This window comes from Actinia tenebrosa, unplaced genomic scaffold, assembly GCF_029948245.1.
Source record: "Actinia tenebrosa isolate PJP-AT-01 unplaced genomic scaffold, QUT_ActTen_1.0 PGA_scaffold0__85_contigs__length_37466705, whole genome shotgun sequence".
Lineage (NCBI taxonomy): Eukaryota > Metazoa > Cnidaria > Anthozoa > Actiniaria > Actiniidae > Actinia > Actinia tenebrosa.
The window spans coordinates 6,338,911-6,359,329 of NW_028292569.1; the positions used below are offsets into that span (position 1 = coordinate 6,338,911).

The 20,419-nt window shown below is 36.3% G+C and overlaps 5 protein-coding genes across 5 annotated transcripts; all 5 read left to right on the forward strand.

Moving 5' to 3' along the window:
* The first annotated feature begins 1,028 nt into the window (after positions 1-1,028).
* LOC116293436 (uncharacterized) lies at positions 1,029-4,948 on the forward strand. The gene is made up of 2 exons (XM_031700858.2): positions 1,029-1,347; positions 3,538-4,948. Exons 1-2 carry the CDS (start codon positions 1,296-1,298, stop codon positions 3,675-3,677), a joined length of 192 nt encoding a protein of 63 aa, XP_031556718.2. The 5' UTR covers positions 1,029-1,295; the 3' UTR covers positions 3,678-4,948.
* An 843-nt stretch (positions 4,949-5,791) lies between these two features.
* Positions 5,792-8,943, forward strand: LOC116293433 (uncharacterized). The gene is made up of 2 exons (XM_031700854.2): positions 5,792-5,952; positions 7,092-8,943. Exons 1-2 carry the CDS (start codon positions 5,904-5,906, stop codon positions 7,628-7,630), a joined length of 588 nt encoding a protein of 195 aa, XP_031556714.2. The 5' UTR covers positions 5,792-5,903; the 3' UTR covers positions 7,631-8,943.
* Positions 8,944-9,240: 297 nt separating this feature from the next.
* LOC116293454 (uncharacterized) lies at positions 9,241-13,087 on the forward strand. The gene is made up of 3 exons (XM_031700879.2): positions 9,241-9,402; positions 12,152-12,420; positions 12,734-13,087. Exons 1-3 carry the CDS (start codon positions 9,354-9,356, stop codon positions 12,773-12,775), a joined length of 360 nt encoding a protein of 119 aa, XP_031556739.2. The 5' UTR covers positions 9,241-9,353; the 3' UTR covers positions 12,776-13,087.
* A 1,107-nt stretch (positions 13,088-14,194) lies between these two features.
* Positions 14,195-16,793, forward strand: LOC116293449 (uncharacterized). The gene is made up of 2 exons (XM_031700874.2): positions 14,195-14,386; positions 16,078-16,793. The coding sequence occupies exons 1-2, from the start codon at positions 14,326-14,328 to the stop codon at positions 16,404-16,406; spliced, it is 390 nt and encodes a 129-aa protein (XP_031556734.1). The 5' UTR covers positions 14,195-14,325; the 3' UTR covers positions 16,407-16,793.
* A 226-nt stretch (positions 16,794-17,019) lies between these two features.
* LOC116293438 (uncharacterized) lies at positions 17,020-20,121 on the forward strand. Its single transcript, XM_089029155.1, has 2 exons — positions 17,020-17,123; positions 19,211-20,121. The coding sequence occupies exons 1-2, from the start codon at positions 17,069-17,071 to the stop codon at positions 19,549-19,551; spliced, it is 396 nt and encodes a 131-aa protein (XP_088885281.1). The 5' UTR covers positions 17,020-17,068; the 3' UTR covers positions 19,552-20,121.
* The last annotated feature ends 298 nt before the right edge of the window (positions 20,122-20,419 follow it).

The window sequence follows — 20,419 nt, forward strand, 5'->3', positions numbered from 1 at the left end:
GCCCCGTTTACACTGGCGATTTTTGCGGCGATTTTTGCTGCTATTTTTGTGGCAATTTTCGGAAATATGAAATATTTTGTCTCATCCTTCAAAAGAGACATTCGTGTAGGAAAATCTTGGAATCCTGAAAAAAACTTATACAAATAAATTCTTTACCATTGTTTATTATGGACAAATTCGCAAAAAAATCGCAGCAAAAATCGCCGCAAGAATTACTAGTGTAAACAGGGCTTTAGATTCCATTTTTGACCTATAAAATAAAAACAGCTTTTACTCGAAAATAAAGAAAATAAAACTCATCCGGGATCCGTGGAAACTGATTCAAAAAAATTTTTTTCGGGAATTAAATAACATATATATTTCGTCGTAGTTGGTAGAAAATATTTCTTCATGACAAGACAATAATGGAAATTACTTGAATGAATTTTCCCTTCGTAGACAATGCATTGCGCGTTCAAGATTCCGAATCACCTGGGCCCGGTTGTACGAAGCCTGGATAGCGCTATCCAACGGATAAATCTTATCCAGTGGATAAATTTATTGGATAACAGCATCGACTTATCCACTGGATAAGGATTTATCCGTCGGATAGCGCTATTCATGCTTCGCGTACGACCGAGCCAAGTTGCCTAGTGAGGTTATTGTTTATATTAACCATTAAATGGCTTCATTCTAAGCCTACTATAGTCTATCACAAATTCTGTGCTTTGACTGGCTGAGCTATTAGTGGTCTTTTACAGTAGTGATAGACCACAAGTTGCAAAGAGTGCCGGTTTTGGAAAGCAAAACTATGGTCACATGCAGATGTCTAGTTGTTAATTAACAGTTTTTCTTTTATATAGAATTAGAAAATCATTCTGTTATTTACTTAATTTCTTCAACTTTAATTTTAAAGCAGTTTAAGAAGTCTATCCAATTCTTTCTCCCTAGATTTAGTGTAGAAACACTGCTCCCCTCCCCCTCCCCCCCCCCCCCCCCCCCCCAAACATTCTTATATTTTTACCTTTATCAAAGACACAAACAAATAAACAGATGTCTTTTGCTAATAATAGAGAGTTCTAGAAGAAACATGAAAAGACGTGCCTTGTAATACCATAGCAACAATGTTCTCAGATATTGTGGTATGTAATTATAAGTAAACAGCATCAAACGCCTTCGTAGTAAGAGATATCTCGAGAGCGCTCCGAGGTCAAAAATCATCCTCAACTGACCTAAGAGGGAAGTGAACTATTCGGTGGGGAAAATCTATCGGTTTTTTTGTGTGTGTCTTTTTCTGGTGAGACTGTTTCTTGGAAATGAAACTGCTACTTGGAGCTCTAATCATCGGTGTTACATATTTCGCATATGGTATGTACTCAATCAAAAAATAGTTCAGCTATTTGGATCCACTTGAATTGTTTCCTATGATAATACCTAATGAAAATTACAGCTAATGAAATGTTAACCTTTGTTCTTCCTATTATGGGAGGTAGCTTTTAAATCATTTTGATAAAGCTAGTTTTGGACGGTTTTTTTTAAGGAATGTGAATTCTGAAGCACTTTGTTTGCATTGAACGAGTCGAGAAAGAGAAAGGAGTTTTGTAAAACTTACGAAAAAAAACCTGAAGGACAGATATATAAAATGAAAAAAAGAACTCTGAGAAAATTGTACAGTGCGGTTGATATTACTTGAATGAGACGTAATACCCGCTGTTAAGAGAAAATAGAAAGTGCACACTTTATAAATTAGTTTTGATTGATAGATTCATTAAGTAAATTAAGCTTAAATTATACCTACGACATGTAATTGTACAAGGAATTGAAAGGAGTTTGGTTAAACGTACGGGAAAAAACTTGAAGAAAGAATGATGATGATAGATAGTACGGGGAAAAACCTGAAGAAAGAATGATAAGGTAAAAGTAAGAAAAGCTAAGAGACAAAGTATTTCAGAGAGATGTTCAAATTCATCATGAAGATTTAGCAGTAATTAAATAACAAATATATGACAAAAATAATCAAGGTCATTTTAGTTTTCATTTATCTTTCTCAAGACTGTTTCCCAAATTTTACAAACAGCATAGTTTCTATATACAGTCAATGTCATTAACGTTGTACACCTAAATAAGACATTTACATATTTAGACATTTAGACTAAAAGATATATCACGTGTTTCATTATATATTCTTTGCCTCGTGTGCGTCAGCCAAAACTTTAATTGTAAAATTTAACTCGTGAATCGAAAATCCAGAATGCCCCGACCATTTGGTGAGGATTTAAGATGGAGAATGGTATTTCAGCGTTTGTTTTAAGCCAGAACGTTCGAGAAAACACGTGATATTTCTTTTAGTCTAAATGCCTAAATGTGTAAATATGTAAATGTCTATTTTCGGTGGACAACGTTAATGACATTGGCTGTATATACATAGAAAGAAACTATGCTGTTTGTAAAATTTGGGGAACAGTCTTGAGAAAGATAAATGAAACCTGTTAGTTTCTTTCTTCATCACAGTATATATAATAATCAAAACTGACCGTGTGAAAGTCATTGAACAACAAACCTAACCCGCCGCCATTTTGTTTGCTAAATTTTGTCTATTCAAATCCTCGATTAACAACTAAACCACCACGCTTAGATTAGCTAAATGTTAAATTTAAACCACGATTCACATTTAAAAACAAGTTCTGACAAACAGCAACAACACTTTGTTGTCTTTGTTGTATGATGTAATCCTAGGCCTTTTTTGCATACTTATTAGTAAAGTAAACACATTTTGTTGTTGTTGTACATGTACGTCTTGTCAGATCTAGAATCACTAGAACTGTACTGTGCAAGCTTAAAACTAGAATCTATATTGTTCCTTGAGGGTGACCATGGAGTAACGCAGGCTCCAAATCAGCTATGGTGCAATTAATGTTTTCTCATTTCAGACCATGCGTTATTCTCTTGAGTATTATTTCTTTCATTACTAGGAATGCTTTTCAGCTATGGTGCAATGTTTTCTCATTTCAGACCATGTGTCATTCCCTTGAGTATTATTTCTTTCATTACTAGGAATGCTTTTCAGCTATGGTACAATGTTTTTCAATTTCATAACATGTGTCATTCCCTTGAGTATTATTTCTTTCTTTACTAGGAATGCTTTTCAGCTATGGTACAATGTTTTCCCATTTCAGACCATGTGTCATTCCCTCGAGTATTATTTCTTTCATTACTAGGAATGCTTTTTATCTAAACAAACCACAGGACGCTTGACCAAAATCACATTCAGTTTGTTTGTGCAAGTTTGATCGTGTTATCCAATAATGAGAGGTCGTGTAAGAACGGATATCGCTGAGTGCCAATCAAAATCTATTATTTGTAATCGCGCAATCTCATGGGGGTCTAGAACAAGGTTTGAGCAGGAACTGATTCGCAGACGGACTTTACGAAGAAAATTCCGAATTCAACCCAGGCTATGTTGCAATGTTTTCCTATTTCAGACAATATTTCATTTTCTTGAGTACTATTTCTTTGTTTACTACGAATAATTTTAACTATAAAATTTCTCCTTTTCAGTCTCCTCTCTCAACTGCTGGATGTGTAGGAATGGAGCGGCGTCCTTTGACCTCTGTGATCAAAAGAAAGAAAGGGAAAACTGTGGAGGCATGCTGAGGTGCGGTACATTTTCGTATATACCCGAAACCAAACGCAAGTAGAATCTTCGGGAAAAGTTGTACAACCATCGAGCTGTGTAGTGGGAACAACTCCTTCTGTAAATATATTGGAGAGCAATGCCGAGTTCAGTGTTGTGATACCGAGCTGTGCAATTTCCAGAAGGGATTCGCACCTACCTCCCCACCCCTCCCCCTCACAACGGTAATAACAGCAGCTCCAACTACGAAGCCGACAACTACGAAGCCGACAACTACGAAGCCGACAACTACGAAGCCGACAACTACGAAGCCGACAACTACGGAGCCGACAACTACGACGCCGACGGAAAAACCGACAGTGAAGACAAAGGAACCGACAGAAAAGCCTTTGAATCCTTCAAAAGATCCTCAGAGTGGAGAAGATGATGAAGACTGTAGCTGGGTTGATGGATCTGCAAGTTCTGTCACCAACAACGTCTTCACTAGTAGAATGTGCTTGGTTTTACTTGCTATTTTCCTTTTGGTTTTATAAACACGAAAATCGCATTGTGAATTCACGTGCTGAATATGTGGTGGTACATTGGTCACGTGATCAATCCAGCTCACGTGTTTAGCACGTGATAATGCAAAAGTCACATGATCGACCAAACTTACGTGGTTAACTCACGTGATCGACAAAGTTACTCGTGTTTAGCACGCGATAAATGCAAGTCACAAAAGTTCTACCAATTCAACTTTAATTTTGGTCACTCGCGTGACCTTTGTACTATCACGTGCTAAGAACTTGAATCATCACATGCCATACGCAATATCACTTGCTGAGCACGTGTACTAGTTGATCACGTGACCAATGTACCATCACACCTTGGTGATCACATGATCGGCCAAGTACACTTGTTTAGCACGTGATAATGATCAAATCACGTGATAGACCACATTTCGTGTATATCGCGTGATACTGATATACATAGTGCAGTTTTCGTATGACTGTGAAAAGTTCACGGCACGAACACGGTCGTGACACGGCAAGGGATACGCCAGACAAATCACATTGCACGAGAATTTACTCTCCATCCAATCAAATACCCGGAACACGACATAAACACGGCGCGGACACGGTCACGCCAAAATCACGGCACTTTTAAACCAATCATATTGCGCGTGAAAAAAATCAGCCAATTAAAATTCTAGAAAGTATCACAGTCACGGCACGTCACGCTTACACGGCACTGAGCTTTTCACAGTCATACGAAAACTGCACTAAGTAGTCACATGAATCTGTCAAGCCATATATAGTGAAAGGTTGTATGAAAAATCCTTTAAAAAATGTAAAATGGATGAATGAACTTTATTCCCAGAGGGTAGCACACGACAGTTACAATTTTGTTTTTAAACCATGCTGATAACCCAAATCAAAAATACTTTGCTTATTAATTGGTAAAAAAGTCTTGTACAGTCTTGTACAAGTGCTTATAAGCCTTTGCACAATATTTTCAGAATTGATTCTTTAAATAGTGAATAGTTGATTGTGAAAATAATTCGTCATTTGAATGTCGGTTCTTTGAGATACGAAGGTTTATATTCCCAATATGTTAATGACTATGACGTAACATAAGGGATTTGAGTTATTTTGTGGCAACTTTTAATATTGAACGCTGGACTTTTTTTGAAAACAAATTTGTAAGGACCTTTACATGAGTCACGAGTAAAAGGGTGATGCTGTTAAAATACTGTATTCTAGAACGAGTGCAGTGTTGTATATTAAATGACCCCTTATGTTACATCATAGTCATTAACATATTGGGAATATAAACCTTCGTATCTTAAAGACCCGACATTTAAATGACGAAATATTTTCACAATCAACTATTCACTATCTAAAGAATCAATTCTGAAAATATTGTGCAAAGGCTTATAAGCACTTTAATATCGTTACTAACTAACTATAGTAAAGCAAATTATGTGGCGAAGTTTACAAGTTGTATAATTATATATTACTTAGTTAAAGTAAGACAAAACTAAAAAGTAATAGAATTAGCGTCTAATAACCATGTATTATGCCTTTTTTTTTCACGTGAATTATAAGTCCTAACATATCCCATATGCATGTTTGCTCTCTTTTTGCCAACACTTGTGACTCAGGAAGATTCTATTTACATTCCATTATATCTGCACAAAAACAGAACACGTACTTTGTAAGATCATAAAGAACCGCATTAAGCTCAGCGAAGCTCGAAAAACAAATCTTAATTTTTTGTTGAATTTAACAGAAATATTTTCAGTTGGAAAATGAAGGGCTTTCTTGGAGTTGTTGTTCTTATTTCGTCTGCAGTTCTGGGTAAGTATGTTTCGTTCTTTACCATGATATCAGACGTCACAGATTCAATACGACATGAACCGTAGTTTATAGACCTATGGAGTGAACCTTTTGCAGTTGTTGTACAGAAGAATGATTTTCCTCATACCATGAAATAGCTAGTATACAAATAGAGTCGACCTGGTTCAGTACTTCTTTGGAAAAAGAGGAAAAGTCTCCTTCACAGTTCCCTGCGCCATCTTGAAAGGTAGTCGTGCCTTGGCATCCAAGCGAGACGAACGGTGAGGTTGCAATGATAGAGACCTGTGAATAATTTTCCAAGGTGTTAAAAATAAGGTCTCTATCATTGCAAACTCAACGTTCGTCTCGCTTCGATGCAAAGGCACGGCTATCGTTCAAGATGGCGCAGGGAACTGTGAAGGGGATTATTGTAGAAATTACGTTTGTTTGAAAAGTTTACGGAGCAATAGGCATGTTTTCTAATGACTTCAGGTGATCAAAAATAACTATAAAGAATTCAGTAAAAATGGCTGAGATGAATTATGATAATGAACTTTAAAAATCGGCGAAAACTAAAAACTTCGAATTCCTTGCATTTGATCCGTTCAGTCTGTAGTCATGAGAAATCACAGGCAACCTACGGCATGCAATTGTCTTCTATACAGTGAATGTATGGGTCCAAAATAGCGTAAAATTCGTCGGTAACAAACTTAACTCGAGTACAGTTTTTGATACAAGTATTTACGTAGATCCTGCAGTCTAGATGGTTTTTAGCTGTTTCTTTCTTTCTTGTTTTTTTTTTTTTTTTTTTTTTTTTTTTTTTTTTCCCACTATTAATAGGTAATAACGAATAATAATTATTAGGCGATCAAGTGAGTGCAACAGCTAGCTATAGATAGATAGATAAACTTTATTTACCCTCGGTTTTAAAATGAGACTTGCTAGGCATAGCTGATAATAATCCGAGAAAAAAAAAAGATGAAAATATAACAAGAAAGAAAAAAAAATCGTAGTCATACCACGCTTGATTCCCTTTTTCGGCGAATCCTTAAATCTGTAATTTTTACTGTGAATGCTCGCACGAAATACTTAGCACTGGTGTGCATGAGAGAGTACAGAGAGTGCATGAACCTAATCGTTGGATCATTATCTATTCACAGTTTCTTCACTACAGTGTTGGATGTGTCCGGGTGGTCAGTCGTCGTTTCAGCTCTGTGATGACAATAAAATTAAACAGCCATGTAAAGTTTCTTCTTGGACGAGATGTGCTACATTCTCTTATTTTAAAAATGGAAGTCGGATTTTTGCAAAGAGTTGCACGTCTGAAGCATTATGCAGCAAAAACAGCACCTTCTGTGCAAGCGTGCCCGGTGGAGAAGCAAAATATTGCCGAGTGCAATGCTGTGAAACAAACCTTTGCAATTTTCAAGTAGGTTTTGCAACGACTACTGCTCCATCTACGACAGCAGCCACAACGACACGACGGACTTTCAAGACAACAACGAGTACCTCACTCTCTCCCCGTGAGACGACAGAAGAACCGACAGAGAAGCCTTTGAATCCTTCAAAAAATCCTCAAAGTGGAGAAGATGATGAAGACTGTAGCTGGGTTGATGGATCTGCAAGTTCTGTCACCAACAACGTCTTCACTAGTAGAATGTGCTTGGTTTTACTTGCTATTTTCCTTTTGGTGTTTTAAACACGAAAATCGCGCAATGTGAATATCCCTATTTCAAAAAAGGTTGAATACTGAATACTGCATACAGAATAGTGCATTACAAGACCAAAGGGCATTGTGGGTCATAGTGACAATGTCTAAAGTAGGATTAATAATAATGATCTATTCTATTTTTAGTGTATTCCATCTGAAACAATATACTAACTACATGTAGAGAGTTAATTGCTGTATATTTACTTTTTATTTCAAATTAACGAGACCCACAATGCACTTTGGTCTTGCAATGCACTATTCAGTATTCAACCTTTTTTGAAATAGCTGTATACGTTCTTTATGTTAACATCGAGTCCTTTTAAAGTACTCATCCCTTCTAGCTTGTTTCGCTTCATAGATATGTGTATATGCTATCTATCTGTCAATATTTGAGTCTTTACCGGACATGTAAAAACAACAATTAACTAAAACGTGTCTGCGTTAAAGAAAAAGTTTATCGACTTTTGTAATTATCATTTATAAAAAGAAATATATATATCATTCGTTCTCTAACTTAGCTATTTAATTATGAGTTAACGCTGAAACTCAAGTACTTGACCTTTAAATAGGACGTTTGCATGATGGGGTCATTTGACTCCCACTACCAAGATGCTTCGCGGATTTTCGTTCTTATTTAAATTTGCATTCCCTCATGAGAATAGTAAGACAATTGGTGCTAATTAACTGAACAAGAGAAAGTGTGCAAGGGAGTCTGGTAGTAGAGGTCATTGACGCCATCAGGCAAACGTCCTATTCATAAACTATTCCAAAATTAACGACCGAAATAAATGCTGGGCTGTCTTTATAATTTATTCAAATAAGAATTTGTCATTTAAGACGCGTAACCTACAACGTAATTTGAAAAAATATGTTGCGAGACAAGTTGCAGCAGTTGTTGCAGAATGTAGAATTCGTTTCTACTTTTGGCAATGATTGCGTCTCCCTTGTCGTATAAACTTTCTTGCAACTTGTGTCGTAACGCTAGCTGTTACGAGACAATTTGCAGAGAAAATTGCTCCGTGTAATCGCGCGTTTACAATTAAAAATAGTTTATTCCAAGGTAAATATCAACGGTCTGCAATATCATTTAACATGATTCAACGATTTTAGGAGAAAAGACATTCGGGAAAATATTTTTGCATGCGTACGCATTTTAAAATGTTTCAGTCTAGAATGTTCTGAATGTCAAGGAGGAGGACTGGGACTGCGTATTTCTCCGTCGTTGTCATGGAAACAAGCTAGTGACACTCTTAATAGACTTCGCTTCTAATATCACGTACTAGTAAACAAATTTGACTTTTTCCACGTTCTTAGTTATTAAATAATTTACTATTCTCTTCCCTTCCTCTCCCCCCTAAGAAAACAATGTACATACAAATGAAAAGGCGCATGTCTACTTACATGCGAGTTTATATCAAATTGTTAACTAGTTTTGACTTAACACCATTTTCTACCATTATACTATATATACAAGATAATATGCTTTTACATGTGCAAATTAGACGTAGGAGAGCACTCGAGAACGTCAAGCAACAACAAAAAAATCCTTTCAACTTTATTGACTTTAAAATGTTTCTGTTTACATTCCTCGATATCTATGTGTAGATACGACACGAAGTTTCTTCAAGTTCAAGGAAATTTGTCCTCCTTCTCAAAGAAAGAATTTCTGGTTTCAATCTCTTGAAAATTGGAACACTTTTTCAGTCAAATAATGAAGACATTGTTTCTTGCGGTTCTTCTTGCTATTTTGGCAAGTTCAGGTTAGTAAATTAACAAATTCATTATCCTTATTAATTCAACTCACTGTTCTAATAATTACCGTTCACTAGTTTTGCTAATCAACTTTCAAGTTTAATTATACTTCAAAGTTATTTTCAAGTTAACGTTTCTTTTCGAAAATTCTCTTAACACCAAATTGGGATTCAAAGTTTTAATAAAATAATCTAATAAGCCTGTTTTTTTTTAAAAAGAAAAAATTTGTGCCGGTTCAATTAAATTATTTAACACCATTTCCTCAGTCGTTGTATTGACTTGAAATTTTCGTATTTTTGGCTTTTTTTTCGCTTCAAGTTCTTTTCCAACACCTATATTTCTTACATAATTTTTCAAGGTAAAAATGTTTGATTTAGAATTTAAAAAATTTCTTGTTAGCTTTACAAGAATTTCTGTGAGTTGACAATTGACAATTTGACAATAGCTGTAAAGTTTTTTTTTCGATTTCAAAATTTTATGATCAAAATTATCAAAATATGATCTAATAATCAATGAAAATTAGCCTTAAAATCAACGAAAATCATGTTACTACTTGAACAATTATTGGACATCATTCAAAAATTTAAGGGGTTATTCTGGTCAAAAAATCCAAAAATTTCTCAAAGTGATGTAAATTTATTTTATGATCCTAAAGTTCACTTCAATCTATCTATTTTCGGGATATGATACTTTTTTCCCCGAAAAAAAGAACCATTTTTAGCAAAAAATCCGCATATATAAAGGTCTCTGGTGTTTTGTGTTTCGGTTGCCATGGCAACGAAAGCGAAACCAATCAGAATTTCAGCAAAATTTCAATGGGAAAACAACAACAACAACAAAAACGAGTAAATTGAGTCCGTAGGAGCCAGGAGTCCTGGTCCTTAGTCCAGGGTCGGCGTTTTTCATTTAATATTTTCCTTTCACAATGTCTTTATTTGCTAGCTGTGAAACGCGTTTTGGCTTGTCTGAAATTGTAGTGACCTATTTTCAAAAGTATAAAAATACCTTGAGACCCCAACTAGGTACTAGGCAAGTATAGTCTTACGAGAGCTGCCATCCGTGAGGTGGGACAACAATTAACTTTTGAAGTTAAAACTTTTGCTAACTTTTCTATGGAATTAGAAATTATGCAACGGGTCTCACTGTCTCCCTGGTCGATTGCAGGACTTATAGATCTATGAATTGATGGTTTTCACAGCCACCATGTTGGATGAATTTAACAAAAGATTCGTCTTACTCTCTTTTGTTATATCATCCAACATGGCCGCCGTGTCTTTTGTTATTTCACTCTCTTGGGAATGGTTGAAAGTTTTTCTTCGGGTTCTCTGAGCTTAGTGTTATGTCATTATGCTTTAAGAAAATGAATGTACTAGTATTGCGTATCACTGGAGCGACGACCTCACCGAAGATCCCCTTACGGGGAGTGAAGGCAACGATCTAGAAATCAAGTAGTTGTTCTATAACTGAAAATATGCTACCAATTTTGAGTGTTTGAATTCATTAAAAAAAAACAGAAGATAAAAGATATTGTAATGAAAAATACTATGTGTATGCGGTGGGACACGAACCCTCGTCCGCCAAAAATGAAAAAAAAAAAAAAGAAAAAGAAAAAAAATCGACTCTACTTTGCCATACCCCCGAGACATCCGCAGAGCTGGGGCGTCGTATGGACTTCGGACCTGACGGCGATTAAATCCTTCTGCCCTTGGGTGTACGAATTACGCAAGAAAATGTTCTAGCCGAAGCATCAGGGGAGAGACCAGCCGGCCCCCAGACCATATCGGCTAATCCCTTGTATCTCTGCCACGCACGGAATCGGTTGAAAATTTGATGTTAAAAAGTCTAGTCCATTCGATGCATTGTTTTCAAGGCTATTGTTATGCTAATTCTCTTATAACCGTGGTGCAGTGGAAAAAACTTGAGCCATTCCTAGAGTGTAAGTCAAGCCCGGTTACGGGAGGTCAGTACCTGGATGGGTGACAGAAAACTCATACATACTCAAAGTCATGTTGTTTCCGGTTTTTTTTGTTTTTTTGTTTTTTGTTTTTTTGTTTTTGTTTTTGTTTTGTTTTGTTTTGTTTTTTTTTGTTTTTTTTGTTCTTTGTTTTTTGTTTTTTGTTTTTTGTTTTTGTTTTTTGTCTTTTTTCTTCTTCTTTTTCCTGACTAGCAATGCTTACTTTACTAGGCAATGCTTATTTATCTATGGGGAAATATTTTTTTCATTTAAGAACATCGTCATTCCTTTGAGTATTATTTCTTTCTTTAATATAGGAATTAATGCTTTTTAGCTATTGTGTAATATTATCCCATTTCACACCATGGTCATTCCCTTGAGTATTTTTTCGTTACAAGGAATGCTTTTCGGCTATGGTGCAATGTTTTCTCATTTCAGACCATGTGTCATTCCCTTGAGTATTTTTTCTTTACAAGGAATGCTTTTCAGCTATGGTGCAATGTTTTCCCATTTCAGACCATGTGTCATTCCCTTGAGTATTATTTCTTTCTTTACTAGGTATGCTTTTCAGCTATGGTGCAATGTTTTCCCATTTCAGACCATGTGTCATTCCCTTTAGTATTATTTCTTTCTTTACTAGGTATGCTTTTCAGCTATGGTGCAATGTTTTCCCATTTCAGACCATGTGTCATTCCCTTGAGTATTATTCATTTCTTTACTAGGAATGCTTTTCAGCTATGGTGCAATGTTGTCCCATTTCAGACCATGTGTCATTCTTTTGAGCATTATTTCTTTATTTATAGAATCTAAAGATCTCTTTTGTTGGCTGTGCGCTCAAGGCAGTGGTTCTTCTTTCGAAGATTGTAACACGAGAAACGTAGTTCAGAACTGTTCAAAACCCGAGTATCAAGTAAAAGGAGAAAAACCTCTTGATCGATGTGCTTACTTCTCCTACTATTCCTTGACGGAAAAAAAGAGAATCTACGCCAAAAGCTGCACAGTCTCTTCTTTCTGCACTCCAGACGGAGAGAAATTTTGTAAAAACGTCCGTGGAGGTGCTACGCAATGTCAGGTAACGCCATATAGATTAATACTACAAACCACGATCGCCATCTTTGGTTACCCTTTAGTTATATTGGGTAGCATAGGTGGCGTACGCTGTTAATCCATCGTCATTCAAATCTATGGTTTTAGCCCTGTGGACGCCACATGTAAATTCAGTTTGTTTGATGTGCTGTTAACTCTCTTACCTAAGGTTTTCTTTCGGGTACTCTGATTGAGCTGAGTACCAAGCAGGCGGTCAGCGTTTCACCACCATTTGGAGCAAATGAATGACTGATCAGCTGGCTTAGCATTTTCTTTCTTTCTTTATTCTTTTCTTTAAGGTTGAATGCTGCCCTGACGAAAAGTGTAACGATCAAGAGTAGTTCAAAGAAGTGAAAAATTGGACGGTACCATCTTTGCCTTCCACCCCTGACGACAAACATTGGTGTGACTGGAAAGAGACAAACACCGGGGTTTCTATTGTCAGTGGTGCTATGGCATTTGCAGCATGCGCACTGGCAGGGATACTCATTTACTAGACACGCCGCGCATCCTCGTATAGTCATTCAGTATGCAAAATAGGCTGTCAAAAACGTCTGTAGTATTGTAAAAATAATGAAGATTTAACTTTCAAACTTGTATGACAAATGAACTTATTACAAAATGACAAAACATTAATTAAATCTTAAATTCAACTTCAGGCTAATTCTTTTATGATTATCTTTATTGAATATGGTTTTTACAATCGCCATGTTCCACGAATTTAACAAAAGATTCGTCATTAGTGTATTTTTTTATACATCCAACATGGCCGCCATGTCTTTTATTTCATTCTCTTTGGAATGATTGAAAACCAGCAATTAATACTTGGTTTCACACTTTTCTAAGACGAGCATCTCCTAAATCAGGTTAAGTGATACTCCGCCGTTAACGTCATCCGAAATCCAACGATCAAACAAATAATCTAATGATAGCATCGGATTAGAGTGTTCACGATTGGTTACTGGGATCCCTTCTCTTTTAAGTTGATAAATTTATTGGACAACAGCATGGACTTAACTACAGGATACAATTTATTCGTCGCAGAGCGCTATTACCGTATTTACTTGAATAAGTGCCTCCCCTGAGTAAGCGCCTCCACCGAATAAGCGCCCCTTTGGGCAAAAATAATAATAAGCGCCTCCACCGAATAAGCGCCTCCACCGAATAAGTGCCCCTTTGGGCAAAAATAATAATAAGCGCCTCCACCGAATAAGCGCCTCCACTGAATAAGCGCCTCCCACGACTAAGTGCCCCCTTTGAGCAAAAATAATAATAAGCGCCTCCCCCCCAATAAGCGCCTCGCACCTTAAGGGAAGGCTTATTCGAGAAATTGTGCATAACTAAAAAACATGACAAATCAACTCTAAGACAACACTGCTGATAGACTCAGACCAAGAAGGGGACAGTGACATTGAAAAAAAATGCTACAATCTGACTACATCGCGCACATTTTAATGAATAAAAGTTGATAGAGCACATGTACACCACGTTTGATATATAGAAAATTAACATAAGTGCTTCTTCTCTTTATAGCATACTAATACCAGTACTGTTGTAGTAGTATAACATTGATATTAAAAGTAAAGCATACTTTGACAGTTGTGTACGCGTTTCCTCCCGTTCAATAAGCGCCTCCCTCCCCTTATTCGAGTAGATATGGTATGTTTCACCCTTGTGCAATCAGGCCTAGGAGTGGCTACAGAGAATGTTATTAGCTTGCCGTGGGGTTACCCCAGAATTTACTTTTTTGTCATGACGTCGCCATCAGTTCTACTCAATGAACCTATTTAATTGGCTTTGCCGGCATTATCTGTTACGAATATTTCCGACACAGAACCTTTAAAATCATTTGTTTTATACCAAGACTAAACAAAATAATATTATCCAAACCATGGCGAAGATGCAGAGAATTTTTATCGAGATTATTCTAGCTTGTGCTCTGTTTACATCAGGTAAGCCATGCCAGTGGAACTCCTTCTTTTTCCGCTATTTCTTTCTCTATATGAGAATATATATAGACTATATATTTGTACTGCGGTTATAATGTATCTAATTGAGCTGATCTGCGCAGGTATATCAAGCTACTTATGCAGCTGCTAACTATAAGACTCAGCCAGAAAAAAATGTTTTGTTGCCATTTGGCTGCAGATTTCGTACTTTTTCCCGCTTGAATTTCTCAACCCCTGATATAGAATACTGTCTTATACGAAAGCATTGTCATACGATGAGGTTTAAACTGAGTTGAATTGGGGGTCGAGCGAGTGGCTTCCTTTTTACTACAATATATTTTCATTCAGTCATTCATTTCGATAGCGAACACAATCGCTCATAAACTCGAAGAAATATTTTCAACAAACGAACTGCCTTACTTTTATAGTTTAACATTATCAAAATTGTTTACGGAAACAAATTAATGAGTTTGGTCTTTGATAGGGAAATATAATGGAGCTAAAATACGAATTTGAAGGATATTTTGCCATCAATGTCGTCCGGTAGTCGGAAGAAAGACCTTTTCATTGAATGTCGAGGTCATTATTTTTCGAGAAAGAAATTCTTTTTCTTTTAATACTGCTTGTGGGATGAACTATTTTTTGTGATTTGCATGGTAGCGATTTTAGGCTTGTTTTTATACTTTTAGGTTAACTGCTGATTTAGCCGTTGTAAAAAATAGGAAATTTTGTAGTCGAGATCTTATAGGGCGCTCCAGTAAGAAGAAAGAAAAGCGGTTAAATTCTGAATGTTAAAGACGTATTTTGTACTTGTTTCGTACAATAGTCTTTATCTTACCAGATTAAAAGTGCGTTCCTAAGCTAATCTGTTAATTTGCTCAGTTATAGGCATTATTCTAACCTTCACCGAAGTTGTAGAAGGTTAATTAACAAACTGAAAGATACCCTATGCGATAATAAATCCAATAAAATGCGATATTTTTAGCATAAGAATTCGAAAATTACTATAGCTAGGGACATATAGAGTAGTCAGCTCGATGACGAGATTGTTTATATGACATGACGATGGTGCTTTATCTCTTGTAAGTTTTACATCGTGTGGAAATTAAGCTTTTTATGTTCAATGATAAGCAAAGAAAACTCTTGGATTTAGAAGACAACGTTGAGCAATCTTTTTAAAAATATTATTGGAATATCATAGGAAAGGTTGTGTTTCTTGGAAGCGTTTTAAGAATGAGAATTGGCGGCCAGAATAGTAAGCAGTGTTAAAAATGAAGATGTATCTACAATAGATGTCAAAACATAGTTAGGCATTCATAGTTAGGAAATCTTTTTAAAAATATTATTGGAATATCATAGGAAATGTTATGTTTCTTGGAAGTGTTTTTAGGGTGATGATTCGTGGGCAGAGAATAGAGGGGGGAGCACTTGATAAGAACATGTGAGTCTCAGTATGTCAAAATTGATCTTATTTAAATGAGCTGAGGGAGGAAAGGAGACTACTTCAAATTAGTATGTATCTTTACATACGTCCTTGTATCCATCCAATTTACTCAGGCAAGCAAAGCATCCGTCCATCCGTCCATCCGTCCATCCGTCCATCCGTCCATCCGTCCATCCGTCCATCCGTCCATCCGTCCATCCGTCCCACCTTCCCATTATTAATTCATAACTATTTTCCATCATTCCCCCAGTTTCCTCGCTACAGTGTTACTTCTGCCACAGCTACAGCTCATTCCAAGACTGTGAACGAAACAGCGAGCTCGTACAATGCGGTTTCGAAACTCGCTGTGGAAAGGTCAGCTACGAGCTCCCTCACGCGAATGTATACAAGAAAAGCTGCATCGAGCTGGCCTATTGCAAAGACCACGAAAGATTTTGTCTACAAGCTGCTAATGATGCCAAGGAATGCGAGGTGCTTTGTTGTCAAGGTGACAGTTGTAACGCAGGCTCTAGGATAGTCAGCGGTTTTTTAATCTGGGCATGCGTGGTGACGACTTTGGTCATAGGAAAATTATCATAGTACGGCAAGATATGTTGGAGATTAAAAGTGGAAAAATGGCCAGAAGTATTATTATCTGAGGATGCGTAATAGACTTTGGAAAATTAACGTTTTGAGAGCCCGCGTTTTTTTCGGTAATCCGAATGGGATTCGAGTTTATCGTAACGCCTAATGAACGTCATTATATAGTTGTCATTTGATTGGATAATACGACAATGAAAATGAACCGGAACCGGGTAAAATAGAATCCCGCGTCGAAGTGCAAACTGGGAAATACGGTGTTTTGCGAGCTCAAGTAAATGACCGCGGGCACATACCAATGTAGAGGGATAACGATGTGCGCCCATTCTATCCTAAAATTTTAAAGATATGAAATAAATTTTGAATCAATCTCTCCTATGAATATAATATGCCAACTGTTGTTTATTATTAGTAATTTTGTCTAAATTCATGCGTATCGAGGACCAAAAGTCATAGACTCAAGCGGATAAACGACCTACCTTCCCTCCCTTGGAAAAAATGAGCCTCAGACTGTAAACTCTTATTAACCTGCTTAAGACCCACCCCCTGGGGCACTTTTCTTTGTTTTGCAGCATATGTTTTTGACTGGTGAATGTGACTTGACGTGTTTCGGTTGACAACGTTCACGTGTTTAATCTTTATTGATAAAATCAAGCTCGACTATGGCTGGACTATATATCTGCCTTCTCGCTCTCTTCACTACCTTCAAATTTACAGGTATGTAGTGTTTCATTCATTTTGTACGTGTATTTTTGTGCTTTTTGTGATATTTTTTAAAGCTTCACTTGTCCCAACATATTCTTGTTTTAAACCATTTGTATTAAATACCTCTCGAAAGGTCAATAGTGAAAGATTTCCTCTCAAATTCTAAAGCTATTGATCTCAAAAACATTGATGTAAAAATCTTTAAAAATATAAAGATTAAACACAGCAAACATTTTATATTTCGTGCATAAAACTGAGCTGTAAATAATTAAAATTTTAAACCTAAACAAAAACTTGTTATATAATTTTACTTTGAAGAAATGTAAAGCAACCAGAAAATCTTCAACTTTTATTGAGCAGTATTGTTTTTGAGCATAGTTAATAGAGGGGAAACATTTCTTAAGCTATAACTTCTAATTATTCACCTATATTTTTAGTTTAAGATAAATTTTTCCTCGTTATTTTTTACAAACAAACAAAACTAAATTCGAGAAGGAATAACTTATCACCTGATTTGCAGTCCAACAGTCCAATATCCTGCCGTTCGGGGATCGTAAAACACGAGAAACAATTGCTTTCGATATTGCTAAATTGACTTTGTCTGCTCGATTGTCACTCACAATTCGTCTCTATTCAACTTCACCTACGTAAAATTCTGTTTTAGTATTCTCGGCAATTTGACCAAGACTAATGAGCCAAAATTGGGATATTTACGACTTCATTAATATCAATAGTACAAAGAGCTATAGATTGAGTTGGTTTGAATTTCAGTACATAAATACATAAATGAGTATCCTTAATTATCCAATCAGTACGTATTCATTTTTCGTGTAAACAAAAAGGAATTGTTATATTTATGGCTCAAATTCATAAGGTACAGTTCATTACAAGAACATTCTATCTTAAATATCTTAAATATTCTATTGTTTTTTATCCCAAAGCATATTTTTTAAGGCGTGTTTTTTCTGACATTTTGTGTTATAGTTGGCAAGCTTCTCGAGGTCTTAGATAAAAGGCTGATCTTATCTCTTCGAGTGAGACGATCTTAACCGAGATATTCATCTGATCAGTGACAGTCAGGCTTGAGGTCCTAATCAAATTGCCTGAAAAAAGCCGTCTTTTTCGGTCTTTAACTCGTTAGGGTACAGAATATTAGCAGAAAATTGCAGGTGCGAGTGAGACAATTATTCCCCGAGGGGCAGGAAAAAGATTCAATGAGTTCTCTGTTTTCGCGCGATAAAAAACATATCACTTATGAAAACAAAATTTTTGCACATAAAAATGATTCATTTAGGATTAAAAAGTGATGACTAGGTTACCGAATTTAATACAAAAAGAAGTCATTTTTTATGGAACTTTCCCTGCTAGTAGGGAATATCGAACTCTAACGCAACACCTCTATTCAGCGGACACCCTTCATTAAACGGACAGCTAGTTACACGACCTTCAAATTATTTTCCCATACATTTACTGTGAAATTCTCAAATTCTCTTTTCATAAACAGCTATTTCAAAAAAGGTTGAATACTAAATACTGCATACTGAATAGTGCATTCCAAGACCAAAGTGCATTGTGGGTCATAGTGACATTGTCTGAAGTAGCCGATAAGTAATAATAATTTATTCTATTTTTAGTGTATTCCATCTGAAACAATATATTAACTACACGTAGAGTTAATTGCTGTATATTTACTTTTTATTACAAATTAACGAGACCCACAATGCCCTTTGGTCTTGGAATGCAATAAAAATAGAATAAAAAATTATCATTAATCCTACTTTAGACAATGTCACTATGACAGTATGCATTTTTCAGGATTCAACCTTTTTTGAAACAGTTGTACTTACTATGAAACAAACCTCTATTCAGCGGACAGGCAGCTATATATACATGCATAGGCATATGGGTCTGAAATTATCTTCCCATCATTTACTATTGAAAAAACCGAACATCTTTTATTTAGCGGGTATTTGTGTGTCCACTTAATAGAGGTACCCCTGTATGTACTGTAAAACTAACCTCTCTTAAGGGATGTCTTTTATTTAGCAACCCAGACAAGGCCCTGAATTTTTTGTTGTTGTTTTTTCCCTATCAACCAGAAACTTTAAAATGCCACTCATGTAGCAACATCGACTCCTACGACAGCTGCTTGGAAGAAAAAGTAATCGAGGAATGCCCTGCAAGCTTACTCTGTGCGAAGTTTTCCTACAAGTTACGGAAGGATAATGGCGACCTTCTTCAAGTCTATGGCAGGGCCTGTCAGAATGAGGACAACTGCAAGGACCCTAAGACGCTTTGCCGCACCTCGAATCTTATGAGCGAATGCGATATTTATTGTTGTGACGATAAAGACATGTGTAATGCTGGCTCATATTATCGGGTCAGCGGTCTTCTTTTGCTCGCATGCGTGTTGACCGTTATATTACATAGCCAGCATTGAAGTACTCAATTAACTCAACGTTCATTGTTTAAAGACATGTGTAATGCTGGCTCACATTTATATGAGGTCATTGGCCTTTTTTGGCATGCGTATTGACCGTTATGTTACATAGCCAGCCAGGTAGCCAACATCGAAGTTAACTTTCATCAAAGACATGTGTTATGCTGGCTCACATTATGGGGACAACGGTCTCACTTTCTTTGCATGCTTGTTGACCATTTTATATTGCCATAAATCTCGTACCCAGAACCTGCATTTTTTTCACAGGTATACAAACGTATTACTTGCGTATAGAAATAATCCTACAGACACCGAGAATCGAGCCTTTAAACAGGCCTTGGGGTGGGGTAGGATTTTACGATACCCACGACTTTAATCAGCAAAAACAGATCTCTGTTTTGACCATTACTTTATGACAACATCAAACTAAGTTTCAGTCTCAAAAAGCTATTGTAATTTATGTGACCATCAATTCTATATCAGCATTTGGTAAGCTTACCTTATGTAGAAGTGAACATAGATTTCTTTGTGGTGATTTTCCCATCATTAAAAGCCTCAAAATGTCGAAAATATGAATGAAAACTTGCAGATATTATAGCGAAGAAAGACTTTGGGTTGTCCACCATCTTGAATTTAGCTTATAAAATAAACCTGGCCTTTGACAAAGGAAGCCCAAAATATTTAATACCAAAGGGATCCCACGCGAACAACAATATAAGTTTGAAATGCTTCAGCGATGTAGCATAGGAAATATATGTTATTCGTCAAAACAAATGTAGAAAAACGTAATGTTGCATTTTGGAGTAATGTTGGCGCTACTCGAAACAGTGATGCCCAAAAGAAATTATTGAATTATGTACAACAAGAC

Coding starts and splice junctions, on each gene's coding strand:
- LOC116293438 (XM_089029155.1), top strand. CDS start 17,069: ATGGCTGGACTATATATCTGCCTTCTCGCTCTCTTCACTACCTTCAAA. Junction 17,124..19,210: donor CACTACCTTCAAATTTACAG/GTATGTAGTGTT, acceptor CCTATCAACCAG/AAACTTTAAAATGCCACTCA.
- LOC116293433 (XM_031700854.2), top strand. CDS start 5,904: ATGAAGGGCTTTCTTGGAGTTGTTGTTCTTATTTCGTCTGCAGTTCTG. Junction 5,953..7,091: donor TATTTCGTCTGCAGTTCTGG/GTAAGTATGTTT, acceptor ATCTATTCACAG/TTTCTTCACTACAGTGTTGG.
- LOC116293436 (XM_031700858.2), top strand. CDS start 1,296: ATGAAACTGCTACTTGGAGCTCTAATCATCGGTGTTACATATTTCGCA. Junction 1,348..3,537: donor TGTTACATATTTCGCATATG/GTATGTACTCAA, acceptor TCTCCTTTTCAG/TCTCCTCTCTCAACTGCTGG.
- LOC116293454 (XM_031700879.2), top strand. CDS start 9,354: ATGAAGACATTGTTTCTTGCGGTTCTTCTTGCTATTTTGGCAAGTTCA. Junction 9,403..12,151: donor TGCTATTTTGGCAAGTTCAG/GTTAGTAAATTA, acceptor CTTTATTTATAG/AATCTAAAGATCTCTTTTGT. Junction 12,421..12,733: donor GAGGTGCTACGCAATGTCAG/GTAACGCCATAT, acceptor CTTTTCTTTAAG/GTTGAATGCTGCCCTGACGA.
- LOC116293449 (XM_031700874.2), top strand. CDS start 14,326: ATGGCGAAGATGCAGAGAATTTTTATCGAGATTATTCTAGCTTGTGCT. Junction 14,387..16,077: donor TTGTGCTCTGTTTACATCAG/GTAAGCCATGCC, acceptor TCATTCCCCCAG/TTTCCTCGCTACAGTGTTAC.